At 49.7% G+C, this 17316-nt stretch overlaps 1 protein-coding gene across 3 annotated transcripts in view; it reads right to left on the reverse strand.

The window, feature by feature from the left end:
• Window positions 1–17316, reverse strand: part of LOC138663474 (oocyte zinc finger protein XlCOF22-like) — a 72914-nt gene that overhangs the window by 15373 nt on the left and 40225 nt on the right. For all 3 annotated transcript variants that reach the window (XM_069749700.1, XM_069749701.1, XM_069749699.1), the window contains exons 5-9: window positions 9317–9466; window positions 9008–9187; window positions 8802–8925; window positions 8621–8718; window positions 8332–8422 (exon numbers count right to left, since the gene is read on the reverse strand). In XM_069749700.1, coding sequence (XP_069605801.1) covers window positions 8332–8422; window positions 8621–8718; window positions 8802–8925; window positions 9008–9187; window positions 9317–9466 — 643 coding nt within the window. The remainder of the gene's footprint in view (window positions 1–8331; window positions 8423–8620; window positions 8719–8801; window positions 8926–9007; window positions 9188–9316; window positions 9467–17316) is intronic.

Raw genomic sequence — 17316 nt, forward strand, 5'->3', positions numbered from 1 at the left:
CCTGTGGTTCCATCCGTTGATCCTCCTGCCCCGGGTTTTGGTTGAGGGGGAGTTGGAGTATATAGTGGAGAAGATTTTCGATTCTCGTATTTCGAGACGGAAACTCCAGTACCTGGTTAAGTGGAAGGGTTATGGTCAGGAAGATAATTCCTGGGACTTTGCCTCTGATGTTCATGCTGCCGATCTGGTTCGTGCCTTTCATTTGGCTCATCCTGGTCGGCCTGGGGGCTCTGGTGAGGGTTCGGTGACCCCTCCTCAAGGGAGGGTACTGTTGTGATTTCTGTGGTCAAGCTCCCTCCTGTGGTCATGAGTGGTACTTCGGCTGGTTCTGTCTGTGAGCTTCCTCTGGTGGATGTGAGTGGGGCTGCGGCTTCTGAGTTTCCTTCCTCAGGTGACGGGGTTAAGTCATTAGGTGCTGCTCTATTTAACTCCACCTAGTCCTTTGTTCCTGGCCTCCAGTCAATGTTCCAGTATTGGCCTTGCTTTCTCCTGGATCGTTCCTGTGGCCTGTCTACTTTGCATGAGCTAAGTTTTGCTTATGTTATTTTGTTGCTATATTTCTGTCCAGCTTGCTATATTGGTTTTTCTTGCCTGCTGGAAGCTCTGAGACGCAGAGGGACCACCTCCGTACCGTTAGTCGGTGCGGAGGGTCTTTTTGTCCCCTCTGCGTGGTTGTTTGTAGGTTTTTGTGCTGACCGCAAAGTTATCTTTCCTATCCTCGTTCTATTCAGCAAGTCGGGCCTCACTTTGCTAAAATCTATTTCATCTCTGTGTTTGTATTTTCATCTTACTCACAGTCATTATATGTGGGGGGCTGCCTTTTCCTTTGGGGAATTTCTCTGAGGCAAGGTAGGCTTATTTTTCTATCTTCAGGGCTAGCTAGTTTCTCAGGCTTTGACGAGGCGCATAGGTTCGGGTCAGGAGCGCTCCACGGCTACCTTTAGTGTGATATGATAGGATTAGGGATTGCGGTCAGCAGAGTTCTCACGTCTCAGAGCTCGTCCTATGTTTATGTCTAAACAGGTCACTAGTGTGCTCTTAACCACTAGGTCCATTGTGGTTTTGAATCACCTGTTCATAACAGTGGTGTCAGGATGGACTCCTGGAAATTACATTACCGGTAGGACCAATTCCTACTTTCCCAGGACGTCCCTCCTGACAGCACCACCAGGAGAAGTACCAAATAAGTACTATTAGGGCGGGATTACTGCTTGGAGGACTTTCCTCTCAAAGGCCGTCTGTTGGTTTGCCAGAACGTCCAGTTTGTAATGTCTACAGAAAGTATCTATTTTGGACTAAGTCGCGGCCCTGCAAATTTGATCCATGGAAGCCCCTGCACTCTCTGCCCAAGAAGCCGAGACTGCTCTCAGCGTGTGGGCCTTAAGGCCTTCCGGCGGAATTTTTCCTGCCGAGGAGTATGCTGTGGAAATGGCTAGTTTTATCCACCTAGTTAAGGTGGCTTTTAATGCCTTCCTTCCTCTATTTTTCCCTGCCATCTGGACAAAGAGATTTGAGTCTAGTCTCCAGCCATCTGTGAGTTTCAGGTATTGTAGGACTGTTCTTTTAACATCCAGAGAATGGAGTGCACGTTCTTTCTCGTTTTTATAGTCCTGACAGATGGTGGGCAGTATTATTTCCTGGCTCCTATGTCAGTCAGTTACTACCTTTGGAAGGAAGGCCGGATCTAGCTTAAGAATGATACAGTCATCCTATATCCTTAGATATGGGTCTTTTATGGAAAGGGCTTGAATTTCCCCTATATGTCTGCCTGAGGTTATTGCCACCAGAAACACTGTTTTAAGTGTTTACCGATCTGAGATCTGCTTGATCTGGGGGTTTGTAAGGATTTTCCCGTAAATTATTCAGGACTAAATTTAGGTCCCAAGGAGGGTTGGACCTACGTATTGTGGCTCTAATAAACCTTACTACCCAAGGGTATTCTGCCAGCGGGCAATCAAAGAAGGAGCTCAGAGCCGAGATTTGTACTTTTAGGGTCCCGGGCTTTAGACCCTTGTCAAAGCCAGCCTGAAGAAAATCTAAGATTTGAGGAATATCAGGTTCCTGTTTAAGGGAAATTGGGCTTGTACAATATGAGCAGAATTTTTTCCAGACTTTAACCCCTTAATCCCAAATGAGGTACTATCCCGTCAAGGTGACCTGGGACTTAATTCCCAGGGACGGGATAGTACGTCATAGTGATCGGCCACGCTCACGGGGGGAGCGCGGCCGATCGCGGCCGGGTGTCAACTGACTATCGCAGCTGACATTCGGCACTATGTGCCAGGAGCGGTCACGGACCGCCCCCGGCACATTAGCCCTCGGCACACTGCGATCAAACATGATCGCAGCATTCCGGGGGCATAGGGAAGCATCGCGCAGGGAGGGGGCTCCCTGCGTGCTTCCCTGAGACCCTCGGTACAAGGCGATGTGCTCACCTTGTACCGAGCGTTTTCTCCCTGCAGGCCCCGGATCCAAAATGGCCATGGGGCTGCATCCGGGTCCTGCAGGGAGGTGGCTTACCAAGCACCTGCTCAGAGCAGGCACTGGTAAGCCAGGAGCAGTGCACGTCAGATCGCTGATCTGACATAGTGCATTGCAAAGTGTCAGATCAGCGATCTGACCTTATAACATGATGCCTCCCCCTGGGGCAATGTTATAAAGTAAAAAAATATATATTTAGATGTGTAAAATAAAAATAAAAATCCTAATTAAAAAAAAAAAAATATTGTTCCCATAAATACATTCCTTTATCTAAATAAATAAAAACAATAATAGTACACATATTTAGTATCCCCGCGTCCGTAACAACCCAACCTATAAAACTGTCCCACTAGTTAACCCCTTCAGTGAAAAAAAACAAACAAAACACCGAGGCAAAAAACAACGCTTTATTACCATACCGCCGAACAAAAAGTGGAATAGCATGCGATCAAAAACACAGATATAAATAACCATGGTACCGATGAAAACGACACCTTATCCCGCAAAAAATGAGCCTCCATACAGCGTCATCAGCGAAAAAATAAAAAAGTTATAGTCATCAGAATAAAGCAATGAAAAAAATAATTATTTTTTCTATAAAATAATTTTTACCGTATAAAAGCGCCAAAACATTAAAAAAATATGATATATAGTATCACTGTAATCGTACTGACCCGAAGAATAAAACGGCTTTATCCATTTTACCAAAGGCGGAACGGTATAAGCGCCCTCCCCCCCCCCCCCCCAAAAAAAAAAAAATTCATGAATAGCTGGTTTTTGGTCATTCTGCCTCACAATAATCAGAATAAAAAGCGATCAAAAAAGTCACGTGCCCGAAAATGTTACCAATAAAAACGTCAACTTGTCCTGCAAAAAACAAGACCTCACATGACTCTGTGGACCAAAATATGGAAAAATTATAGCTCTCAAAATGTGGTAACGCAAAAAAATATTTTTTGCAATAAAAAGCGTCTTTTAGTGTGTGACAGCTGCCAATCATAAAAATCTGCTAAAAAACCCGCTATAAAAGTAAATCAAACCCCCCTTCATCACCCCCTTAGTTAGGGAAAAATAAAAAAAAATTAAAAAACATGTATTTATTTCCATTTTCCCATTAGGGTTAGGGCTAGGGTTATGGTTAGGGTTGGGGCTAGGGTTAGGATTACATTTACGGTTGGGATTAGGGTTATGGTTGGGATTAGGGTTAGGGGTGTGTTGAAATTAGAGGTGTGGTTAGGGGTGTGCTTGGGATTAAGGATGTGTTTGGGTTAGGGTTTCAGTTAGAATTGGGGATTTCCACTGATTAGGCACATCAGGGCTCTCCAAATGCGACATGGCGTCCAATCTCAATTCCAGCCAATTCTGCGTTGAAAAAGTAAAACAGTGCTCCTTCCCTTCCGAGCTCTCCCGTGCGCACAAACAGGGGTTTACCCCAACATATGGAGTATCAGCGTACTCAGGACAAATTGGACAACAACTTCTGGGGTACAATTTCTCTTGTTACCCTTGGGAAAATAAAAATTTTCACGGCTCTGCGTTATAAACTATAGTGAAATACTTGGGGGTTCAAAGTTCTCACAACACATCTAGGTAAGTTCCTTGGGGGGTCTACTTTCGAAAATGGTGTCACTTGTGGGGGGCTTCAATGTTTAGGCACCTCAGGGGCTCTCCAAATGCAACATGGAGTCCCATCTCAATTCCAGTCAATTTTGCATTGAAAAGTCAAATAGTGCTCCTTCCCTTCCGAGCTCTGCCATGTGTCCAAACAGTGGTTTACAACCACATAAGGGGTATCAGCATACTCAGGACAAATTGTACAACAACTTTTGGGGTCCATTTTCTCCTGTTACCCTTGGTAAAATAAATCAAATTGGAGCTGAAGTAAATGTTCATTTTTATTTAAACATTCCAAAAATTCTTGTGAAACACCTGAAGGGTTAATAAACTTCTTGAATGTGGTTTTGAGCACCTTGAGGGGTGCAGTTTTTAGAATGGTGTCACACTTGGTTATTTTCTATCATATAGACCCCTGAAAATGACTTCAAATGTGATGTGATCCCTAAAAAAAAAAATGGTGTTGTAAAAATTAGAAATTGCTGGTCAACTTTTAACCCTTATAACTCCCTAACAAAAAAAAAATTTCTTTCCAAAATTGTGCTGATGTAAACTAGACATCATGTTACTTATTAAGTATTTTGTGTGACATATCTCTGTGATTGAGTTCTCTGAAGTTTGAGGAGCTGTCGCTGATCCATAAGGGCCATGTTCCCTGAAGATAACGACCTTCTATATGAGCTCCCCAGCCACTGAGACTTGCGTCCGTAGTTATATTTATGCATGGAGACACTCGCCAGGGTTTGCCCTGCTGCAGATTTGAGATGTTGATCCACCAGGACAGGGAGCGTCTTCCTTCTATGGTTAAGGATATTTTGTCGTCCAATGACGTCTGTTTTCCATCCCATCTGGCAAGTATGTCTCCCTGTAATCCCCTTGAGTGGAACCGGCTCCACTGGACGCACAGAATGCATGAGGTCATCAGGCCCAGTAGTCTCATGGCCTTTCTGATAGTGGTGTACTGTCTTTTTCCCAACATCTGAGCTTCTCATGAGACGGCTAGCTGTTTGTGAGCTGGAAGAAATGAATACTCTTTCTCTGAGTCCAGAATGACCCCCAAGAAGGTTTTCCTCTTTTCTGCTTCTAGACTCAACTTTTTTAGATTACCTATCCCAGGGTTTCCAGAAGCGACATAGTGTCTTTTAGGCTACGTTCACATTAGCGTTACGCTAATGTGCGTCGCTGTTGCGTCGGCGACGCGCTTCTATGTTTAACGCGTGCGTTTTTTTGTTTGCGTTTTTCGACATGTGCGTCGTTTTCTCTTCCATCTGCTGTCATGAGTCTGCCACCAACAAGGTTGTCCAAGTACGGCACTATAAGGATATTTTTTGTCCGTAGGAAGGCCATTGCCTCTGCCATGAATTTTGTAAAGATTCTTGGAGCTGATGGGAGTCCGAATGGCAGACACTGAAATAGGAAATGAAGAATTTTGCCTCGGACTTTTATAGCGAACCTGAGGTATTTCTTGTGAAGGGCATGAATGGGCACATGATAATATGCGCTTTTGAGATCCATTGTACACATTACTGAATTTTTCTTTATTAATGGTATGACGGATCTGGGTATTTATTATGATGGTTATAGGCTGAACTGGATGGACAAATGTCTTTTTTCGGCCTTACTAACTATGTTACTATGTTACTATGTTACTATGGATCTGATGGTCTCCATTTTGAAGCGTTTGTAAAGGACCCACTGATTCAGTGGTTTTAAGTTTATTATGGTCCGGTACTCGCCTCCTGGCTTTTTTAAGGAAAAGAGACTGGAATAGTGGCCATGGAGTTGTTATGACAGGGGTACCGGAACTATGGCTTCTATTCGTATGAGCTCTTGTATGTCTTCTAAAAGTCTTTGATGGACCTCTGGAGATTGTCTGCGGGTCAGACAATATCTTCTGGGGGGGGGGGGGTATTTGAGTAAATTTTATTTTATAACCTTGAGAAACTGTTTGGAGCAATACCCTGCCATCCTTCCATGAACCGTTGAAGCCTTCCTCCAATACGCCTGCCGTCATTGTTTACCTGACCCGGTACCTTGGTCACGAAAGGAGCCTCTACCTCTGCCTCCTTTAGGGTAGCTCCACCTTCCATTTTTACCGTTGCCACTATAATCCTGCCTTGGATTGAATCGGGACCTACGGAACACTGGCTTTTTGTTTTGTTTCTGTTCTGGGAAGCCCTTCTTATCAGATGCTTTGTCCAGTAAGTCATCCAATACTGGGCCAAATACATGGAGACCAGAAAATGGGATAGAGCAAAGTTTATTTTTGGATTGAGTGTCTCCTGACCATGACCTTAACCATACCGCACGCCTTGCGGCATTAGACAATGCATTGCCCCTGGCTACAAAGCGGACTCATCTGCCATGAAATCAGTTGCCATCTTCAGCAGTGGTAAGGATCTTAAAATTTCCTCTCGGGGAGTTTTATTTTTTATTTGGGTTTCTAACTCTTCAACCCATGTACGCATTGACCTTGCTGAGGTCGCCGCTACATTAGCATTCATAATTGCCGCTGAAGCTTCCCATGATTTTTTAAGGAGATCCTCCGCTCTTCTGTCCATCGGGTAGTTAAGGCCTGAGGAATCTTTGAATGGGAGGGCTGTCTTCTTTGACACTCTGGATACTGGTATGTCAATTTTCGGAACCGTTTCCCACGTCTTAGTATCCTCAGGATTAAAGGGAAGTCGGAATTTAAAGCCTTTTGGCACTGTAAGTTTTTTCCCCACATCTTCCCATTCCTCTAATATCATGGCTGATATGTGATAATTCATGGGGAAGACCCTATCTCTTCGAGCCCTTAGTCGTCCGAACATTTCGTCCTGGACTGTCATTGGCTCCGTGGTTTCTTCCACTTTCAAGGTGTTTTGGACTGCCTGTAACAGGGTGTCAGTGTCTTCGGAAGAAAATAAATATCTCTTCCGATCACCGGAAAGAAGTACAGAGGAAGATTCGCCTTCCGCTGAGTCTAGATCAGAGTAGCCCGATACTTCTCCTTCCTCGGAGCTTGGATCCATGTTCCATCTGGGTCTCTTAGGCGAGGGAACCTGGGGCGGTTCAGTAGTAGCTATAGTGGCCTGAACCTCTTCTCTGATCATGGTGCGTATATTATCCAATAAGGATGATTGCTCTTGTTTGAGCAGCTTTTTTTCGTATGCATAATGGGCACTTATTAGATCTTCTCTTGACTGCTGTTGTGGAGCGCTTAGTCGTTTCCTTATCCTAGAAAATACGGAAAAGGAAGGTCCTATAGCTAACTGTATATAGACTGCTTGGAAGATGCTATCGTAGCTCACTCACGTGGTCCAAGGGAGATTCGGACTGGACGTCAGGACGGATAGCACTCTCCATCTTACTGGGTCAGTGTGTGCTTTCAGCTGTCGGTCTTAAATAGTGTGTCTTACCCGGCTTCAAGACATCTGAATCGTAATCCTTCCGATCAAAGCTGCTGCTCGTTTGGATACTGCTGTCACTTCTGACAGCGCATGCGCCCTGTGGAACGCACCCTGGATATTGGATCTACGCTTAGAAAATCACGCCCCCTCCTGGAGCGCCCGCCGGCCCATTCAGTGCCGCCTCGGAAGTCGTCACTACGCGACTTCCGGTGTCATGGCGCCGCACTGGAAAGAGATGCCGACCTGGCGAGCGGCAACTTCCCAGTCACCTGCAGTGGCGCCGCATCGCCGGGACAAGCATCGCGGACGTCCACCCATAGGATAGGGTGCCACGCAGCAGCCCAGTGTCCTCGGAGGGAATGTGGCTGAATTCGGGAGCACTCGCTCTATCAACCGCTGAGGGACCTCTCGCGGTATCAGCAGTATTGAGGGCATACCATCTCACCCTCTGCCCCAACCCCGCTGCAGGAGCTGGAGCCCAGGTAAACTGTATCTTCGCACGCCTGTGCTTCCCTCGCTGCGTCTGTCCCTGACAGGGACAGGAAAAATACTGAAGGGTGGAGGTGGGGAGGGGCTATTTAACCTCTTCTGTGTTCCTGTACCTATCAAGGATATGAAGGACAACCTCCTGGTGGTGCTGTCAGGAGAGACATCCTGGGAAAAGGGCTTTCAATGCCCAAAGTCATTTAAACAGTTTTGGGTGGAGGAGAATATTGTGGTCAGGAGGTAAAATGATGATCACACGATTGTGATATGGCCGGACCACACTACCACAGATAAAGCAGCCACAGCTGGTGATGGAGGAGAATGTGTGACTTCTCTGCATTTAGTCATTACTACTCACTTGGGTAGTCATGTGTAGGAATCTCCTCTTTACATCGCTCATCACCCCTCACATATGTCTCTGTAGTATTAATATGGGTCAGATCTTCACCCTGAAACAAATGTTGTAAAAGTCACAGATAGATGGAGAAGTCACATCTATGATAAGCTCTAATCCTGCCATCTCCACTGTTCTCATTACACAAGTATAAAACATATAATACTGGAGGATAAAACAAGACTGAGCACAAGACCTTTACAGCCGTCTACACATCATAGGGGAGATCTCATGACACCTTCTCTCCATCTACCTGATGGTCCTGAGGAACATTGGGATCTTCTTGTTTACAGTCCTGTGGAAGAAGAGGATGGGAACATCTGTCTGGTGTTGTCCTCTTACTGGATAGATCTAGAGGAAACGCATACAGGGACTGAATTCATTATTTACATACGAATAATTATAGGCCGTGTGTATTTAGTCCTGTCTATTACCTGGTGATGTGAGGGGCTGGGGAACCTCCATCATGACATCCTTGTACAGATCTTTGTGTCCTTCTAAATACTCCCACTCCTCCATGAAGAAATAGACGGCGACATCCTGACACCTTATAGGAACCTGACACATACAATGATACCATCATCCCCCAATCCCTTCATAGTGTTACTGTATAATGTCCCAGCATTCCCAGCAGTGTCACCTCTCCAGTCAGCAGCTCAATCATCTTGTAGGTGAGTTCTAGTAACTTCTGGTCATTGATGTCCTCATGTATCAGGGGGTGAGGTGGAGGCCCCATGATTGGGCTCAGGGGTCTTCCCCATCCCTCAGACACAGGGTCCTGACAGAAGTCACTAGGGGTCTGCTTCACTACTGTGTAATTCTGGTTATGGAGAGACACATTAATAAATCTCACTACAGACATTTCCAGAGTCCTCACCTCTCCAGTTCTGTCCATCTGTTATTTCCACAGATAAGAATGATGTAATGTGACGTCACCAGAATCTCTCACCTCTCCAGTAAGCCGGAAGAGGATCTCTAGGGTGAGGTGTAATATCCTCTCCGCCATCTTGTCTCTGTCCAGATCCTTCCTTGATGGGTAAATCAGGAAAATTCTCTTATATAGAAGATCTTCCCTGAGAGGATCCGATATTGCAGAGACCTGAATGAGAAGAAGATGAGCCGATGTAACATCATAAAAATCCTGTGTAATAATACAATTACTGGAGATAATAAGGGAAACATATGAGGAGATTTATTATTTTACAGCATTTTTATTCTTTACATCTACTAATAAAAGCTATATATTTAGGCCACAGACAACAAGCAGTTTCTTCCTCGGAGTCGGCAGCTGAATACGTTCCTCATAGACTCATCTTCCATAACGCTAATTCTCGTCTCATTTACCGACACTGGAATCGGCATTAGCAATACTGCAGGAGATATTCATTACACGTGCCAGGAGAAATAACTACTTCATGATGAGGACGACATCTTCATCTTCTACTACGGCTCTAGAAACATATTTGTCCAGAGTCGGTCACTGACTCCATCACCACCGGCCGTCTATATGAAGGTTTCCCGTCTTCCCCGCACTGTAATCTTCTATCTCGTTAGATCTCAGCTCTGATTCACACACAGAAGTTTGAGGCTTTTAGAAAAGATTTTTTATTTCCACAATCATCACGGCTGCAACAAAAACCCTGGCACTTGTTGCTGTCAAAAGCAAACATGGCATCTAAGGTGTGACAGAGTTCAGCTGAATGCCCCTACACCCCCAAGTAATCGATAGTATGGGGCGGCCTAGTTACTACTGTACTTACCATATATATTCATGTATAAGCTGAGATTTTCAGCACATTTTTTTGTGCTGAAAACGTCGCCCTCAGCTTATACACGAGTCATTGCCAGCGAGGAAGAGGAAGCGACAGGAGCTGGCGGTTGTGGCACAGTGACAGCTGCAGGCTAACAGAAGACATCATACTCACTCTCCTTGCGCCGTCTCTGAAGCTCCGTTCCTGCGTCTCCGTTGTCCTGGCGCCGGCAGCTCTTCCTGTGCTCAGCGGTCACGTGGTACCGCTCATTAAGGTAATGAATATGCACAAGTCTCCACTCCCATAGGCGTGGAGCGCATATTCATTTCCTTAATGAACAGTACCATGTGACCGTTCAGCACAGGAGATGCAGCAATGGCGCGAGGAGGGCGAGTAGGATGGGGGGAGGGAGAGCCATGCATACAACAGACCAGGGGAACCATGCACAGCAGGACAGGGACCGGGGAGCCATGCACAGCAGGACAGGGACGGGGCACAATGCATACGGTACATGCCTAATAATAGTGTCTGGGCCTGCAATGTATGAAGGTCTATTAGGTCAGGCCAGACGCAGCGTCCAATAAGTTACCTTTTAACGCCCCCATACACATTAGACTAAAGTTCCATGGAAGCACTGATTTTGGGGGGTTGGGCAACTACAGTATATAATGTATTTGGGGGCCTCCCGACAGATCATGCCAGGGCAGAGAAGGACCTGGCATCCTGAATTTCAGAGGCTAATCCGTTCTTCCTGTAGATAATCCTCCGCTAGAGGAGTCTGGAGGTGACTCTCATACAGACCACAGGAAAGCTGGAATATTTGTGTGTATGGGGGAGTCGGGAGAGATGGCCGTCTGCCAAATGACCGTTCACCCAACACTTATCTCATGTGTATGAGGCTGTTAGTATTACACTGATGGGCAGTGATGATACACGGCACTACAGTAGTCCAGTGTGTCATCGGAGCCATCAGAGGCTTGTATGTTGTATGATCGCATTGATCAGAGGGGTTTAAGAAAAGTTTAACCCCTTCACGACCTTGGACGTATCCATATGAGCGTTTATTGGTATACCCCCGGATTTAAGGTCCCCCACTGCGGTGGAGGGACTCTGCACGAGTTTCCCCTGATGAGTATTCAGATTACGAAACGCGTAGGGAATATGTGTCCGTGAATATTGGGGTTAAAACTATCTTCCAGACAGCGTGGATGGGTACAGGTGTGACCGGATTTACAGGCTCCCCCCTCCGAGATGCTGTATACGTGAGTGATCCTACCCTGGCGTGTTAAGAAGCTCAGAGGTGAGATCGTTCCTGTTTTTATATCCTGTGTCTCTGAGAGAGCTGAGAAACAGGATTTACATTAATTGTGGTCTGCTAACAATTCATGTGTGCACCCCCCCTTTTTGGGAGATTTTTCCTGCCTCATATATTGCACGTAGCTTACCACATATACATGTCATATACTCCTGTTTTGGAGATATTATCTCCCCTTTGGAGGTTGATACTGATAGGTTTATCTAGGTTACCTCGGGGGTTTGACGAGTTCTAGATAGATTCCTTTCGAGGAGGAATCTTTTTCTGTGAGTCCTTTATGTTTTTTTTTGTCTTATGGTGAATTATACCAGTTTTTAATGCATATAGATTAAAGGTTATCTTTTAATATTAGTTACACCCTGCTTCATAATACACGTATCCATATGTCTAGTTTGGTAAATACTTACCAACCGTGGACATATGGATATGTCATCGCTTTAATGCGGCACCGTGGCAGTCAAAGTGATCACATTAAGGTGAATGTGAGAATGGAGCCTCCAGCACCCAACCTCCACCCGCAGAGCCACACTCCACATAGAGAATAATGGAGCCTCCAGCACCGACCTCCACCCGCAGAGCCGCACTCCACATAGAGAATAATGGGGCCTCCAGCACCGACCTCCACCCACAGAGCCGCACTCCACATAGAGAATAATGGAGCCTCCAGCACCGACCTCCACCCGCAGAGCCGCACTCCACATAGAGAATAATGGAGCCTCCAGCATCAACCTCCACCCGCAGAGCCGCACTCCACATAGAGAATAATGGAGCTTCCAACACTGACCTCCACCCACAGAGCCGCACTCCACATAGAGAATAATGGGGCCTCCAGCACCGACCTCCACCCGCAGAGCCGCACTCCACATAGAGAATAATGGAGCCTCCAGCACCTACCTCCACCCGCAGAGCCGCACTCCACATAGAGAATAATGGAGCCTCCAGCACCGACCTTCACCCACAGAGCCGCACTCCACATAGAGAATAATGGGGCCTCCAGCACCGACCTCCACCCGCAGAGTCGCACTCCACATAGAGAATAATGGAGCCTCCAGCACCGACCTCCACCCGCAGAGCCGCACTCCACATAGAGAATAATGGGGCCTCCAGCACCGACCTCCACCCGCAGAGCCGCACTCCGCATAGAGAATAATGGAGCCTCCAGCACCGATCACCACCCGCAGAGCCGCACTCCACATAGAGAATAATGGAACCTCCAGCACCGACCTCCACCCACAGAGCCACACTCCACATAGAGAATAATGGAGCCTCCAGCACCGACCTCCACCCACAGAGCCGCACTCCACATAGAGAATAATGGAGCCTCCAGCACCGACCTCCACCCGCAGAGCCGCACTCCACATAGAGAATAATGAAGCCTCCAGCACCGACCTCCACCCGCAGAGCCGCACTCCACATAGAGAATAATGGAGCCTCCAGCACCGACCTCCAGCCGCAGAGCCGCACTCCACATAGAGAATAATGGAGCCTCCAGCACCGACCTCCACCCGCAGAGCCGCACTCCACATAGAGAATAATGGGGCCTCCAGCACCGACCTCCACCCGCAGAGCCGCACTCCACATAGAGAATAATGGAACCTCCAGCACCGACCTCCACCCACAGAGCCACACTCCACATAGAGAATAATGGAGCCTCCAGCACCGACCTCCACCCACAGAGCCACACTCCACATAGAGAATAATGGAGCCTCCAGCACCAACCTCCACCCGCAGAGCCGCACTACACAGAGAATAATGGAGCCTCCAGCACCGACCTCCAGCCGCAGAGCCGCACTCCACATAGAGAATAATGGAGCCTCCAGCACCGACCTCCACCCGCAGAGCCGCACTCCACATAGAGAATAATGGGGCCTCCAGCACCGACCTCCACCCGCAGAGCCGCACTCCACATAGAGAATAATGGGGCCTCCAGCACCGACCTCCAGCCGCAGAGCCGCACTCCACATAGAGAATAATGGAGCCTCCAGCACCTACCTCCACCCGCAGAGCCGCACTCCACATAGAGAATAATGGAGCCTCCAGCACCGACCTCCACGCGCAGAGCCGCACTGCACATAGAGAATAATGGAGCCTCCAGCACCGACCTCCACCCACAGAGCCGCACTCCACATAGAGAATAATGGAGCCTCCAGCACTGACCTCCACCCGCAGAGCCGCACTCCACATAGAGAATAATGGAGCCTCCAGCACCGACCTCCACCTGCAGAGCCACACTCCACATAGAGAATAATGGAGCCTCCAGCACCTACCTCCACCCACAGAGCCGCACTCCACATAGAGAATAATGGGGCCTCCAGCACCGACCTCCAGCCGCAGAGCCGCACTCCACATAGAGAATAATGGAGCCTCCAGCACCGACCTCCACGCGCAGAGCCGCACTGCACATAGAGAATAATGGAGCCTCCAGCACCGACCTCCACCCACAGAGCCGCACTCCACATAGAGAATAATGGAGCCTCCAGCACTGACCTCCACCCGCAGAGCCGCACTCCACATAGAGAATAATGGAGCCTCCAGCACCGACCTCCACCCGCAGAGCCACACTCCACATAGAGAATAATGGGGCCTCCAGCACCTACCTCCACCCACAGAGCCGCACTCCACATAGAGAATAATGGGGCCTCCAGCACCGACCTCCACCCGCAGAGCCGCACTCCACATAGAGAATAATGGGGCCTCCAGCACCAACCTCCACCCGCAGAGCCGCACTCCACATAGAGAATAATGGAACCTCCAGCACCGACCTCCACCCACAGAGCCACACTCCACATAGAGAATAATGGAGCCTCCAGCACCGACCTCCACCCACAGAGCCACACTCCACATAGAGAATAATGGAGCCTCCAGCACCGACCTCCAGCCGCAGAGCCGCACTCCACATAGAGAATAATGGAGCCTCCAGCACCGACCTCCACCCGCAGAGCCGCACTCCACATAGAGAATAATGGGGCCTCCAGCACCGACCTCCACCCGCAGAGCCGCACTCCACATAGAGAATAATGGAACCTCCAGCACCGACCTCCACCCGCAGAGCTGCACTCCACATAGAGAATAATGGAGCCTCCAGCACCGACCTCCACCCACAGAGCCGCACTCCACATAGAGAATAATGGAGCCTCCAGCACCGACCGCCACCCGCAGAGCCGCACTCCACATAGAGAATAATGGAGCCTCCAGCACCGACCTCCACCCCCAGAGCCGCACTCCACATAGAGAATAATGGAACCTCCAGCACCGACCTCCACCCACAGAGCCACACTCCACATAGAGAATAATGGAGCCTCCAGCACCGACCTCCACCCACAGAGCCGCACTCCACATAGAGAATAATGGAGCCTCCAGCACCGACCTCCACCCGCAGAGCCGCACTCCACATAGAGAATAATGAAGCCTCCAGCACCGACCTCCACCCGCAGAGCCGCACTCCACATAGAGAATAATGGAGCCTCCAGCACCGACCTCCAGCCGCAGAGCCGCACTCCACATAGAGAATAATGGAGCCTCCAGCACCGACCTCCACCCGCAGAGCCGCACTCCACATAGAGAATAATGGGGCCTCCAGCACCGACCTCCACCCGCAGAGCCGCACTCCACATAGAGAATAATGGAACCTCCAGCACCGACCTCCACCCACAGAGCCACACTCCACATAGAGAATAATGGAGCCTCCAGCACCGACCTCCACCCACAGAGCCACACTCCACATAGAGAATAATGGAGCCTCCAGCACCAACCTCCACCCGCAGAGCCGCACTACACAGAGAATAATGGAGCCTCCAGCACCGACCTCCAGCCGCAGAGCCGCACTCCACATAGAGAATAATGGAGCCTCCAGCACCGACCTCCACCCGCAGAGCCGCACTCCACATAGAGAATAATGGGGCCTCCAGCACCGACCTCCACCCGCAGAGCCGCACTCCACATAGAGAATAATGGGGCCTCCAGCACCGACCTCCAGCCGCAGAGCCGCACTCCACATAGAGAATAATGGAGCCTCCAGCACCTACCTCCACCCGCAGAGCCGCACTCCACATAGAGAATAATGGAGCCTCCAGCACCGACCTCCACGCGCAGAGCCGCACTGCACATAGAGAATAATGGAGCCTCCAGCACCGACCTCCACCCACAGAGCCGCACTCCACATAGAGAATAATGGAGCCTCCAGCACTGACCTCCACCCGCAGAGCCGCACTCCACATAGAGAATAATGGAGCCTCCAGCACCGACCTCCACCTGCAGAGCCACACTCCACATAGAGAATAATGGAGCCTCCAGCACCTACCTCCACCCACAGAGCCGCACTCCACATAGAGAATAATGGGGCCTCCAGCACCGACCTCCAGCCGCAGAGCCGCACTCCACATAGAGAATAATGGAGCCTCCAGCACCGACCTCCACGCGCAGAGCCGCACTGCACATAGAGAATAATGGAGCCTCCAGCACCGACCTCCACCCACAGAGCCGCACTCCACATAGAGAATAATGGAGCCTCCAGCACTGACCTCCACCCGCAGAGCCGCACTCCACATAGAGAATAATGGAGCCTCCAGCACCGACCTCCACCCGCAGAGCCACACTCCACATAGAGAATAATGGGGCCTCCAGCACCTACCTCCACCCACAGAGCCGCACTCCACATAGAGAATAATGGGGCCTCCAGCACCGACCTCCACCCGCAGAGCCGCACTCCACATAGAGAATAATGGGGCCTCCAGCACCAACCTCCACCCGCAGAGCCGCACTCCACATAGAGAATAATGGAACCTCCAGCACCGACCTCCACCCACAGAGCCACACTCCACATAGAGAATAATGGAGCCTCCAGCACCGACCTCCACCCACAGAGCCACACTCCACATAGAGAATAATGGAGCCTCCAGCACCGACCTCCAGCCGCAGAGCCGCACTCCACATAGAGAATAATGGAGCCTCCAGCACCGACCTCCACCCGCAGAGCCGCACTCCACATAGAGAATAATGGGGCCTCCAGCACCGACCTCCACCCGCAGAGCCGCACTCCACATAGAGAATAATGGAACCTCCAGCACCGACCTCCACCCACAGAGCCACACTCCACATAGAGAATAATGGAGCCTCCAGCACCGACCTCCACCCACAGAGCCACACTCCACATAGAGAATAATGGAGCCTCCAGCACCAACCTCCACCCGCAGAGCCGCACTACACAGAGAATAATGGAGCCTCCAGCACCGACCTCCAGCCGCAGAGCCGCACTCCACATAGAGAATAATGGAGCCTCCAGCACCGACCTCCACCCGCAGAGCCGCACTCCACATAGAGAATAATGGGGCCTCCAGCACCGACCTCCACCCGCAGAGCCGCACTCCACATAGAGAATAATGGGGCCTCCAGCACCGACCTCCAGCCGCAGAGCCGCACTCCACATAGAGAATAATGGAGCCTCCAGCACTGACCTCCACCCGCAGAGCCGCACTCCACATAGAGAATAATGGAGCCTCCAGCACCGACCTCCACCTGCAGAGCCACACTCCACATAGAGAATAATGGAGCCTCCAGCACCTACCTCCACCCACAGAGCCGCACTCCACATAGAGAATAATGGGGCCTCCAGCACCAACCTCCACCCGCAGAGCCGCACTCCACATAGAGAATAATGGAGCCTCCAGCACCGACCTCCACCCGCAGAGCCGCACTGCACATAGAGAATAATGGAGCCTCCAGCACAGGCCTCCACCCGCACTCCACATAGAGAATAATGGGGCCTCCAGCACCGACCTCCACCCGCAGAGCCGCACTCCACATAGAGAATAATGGGGCCTCCAGCACCGACCTCCACCCGCAGAGCCGCACTCCACATAGAGAATAATGGAGCCTCCAGCACCG

Source organism: Ranitomeya imitator, chromosome 2, assembly GCF_032444005.1.
Source record: "Ranitomeya imitator isolate aRanImi1 chromosome 2, aRanImi1.pri, whole genome shotgun sequence".
Classification (NCBI taxonomy): Eukaryota; Metazoa; Chordata; class Amphibia; order Anura; family Dendrobatidae; genus Ranitomeya; species Ranitomeya imitator.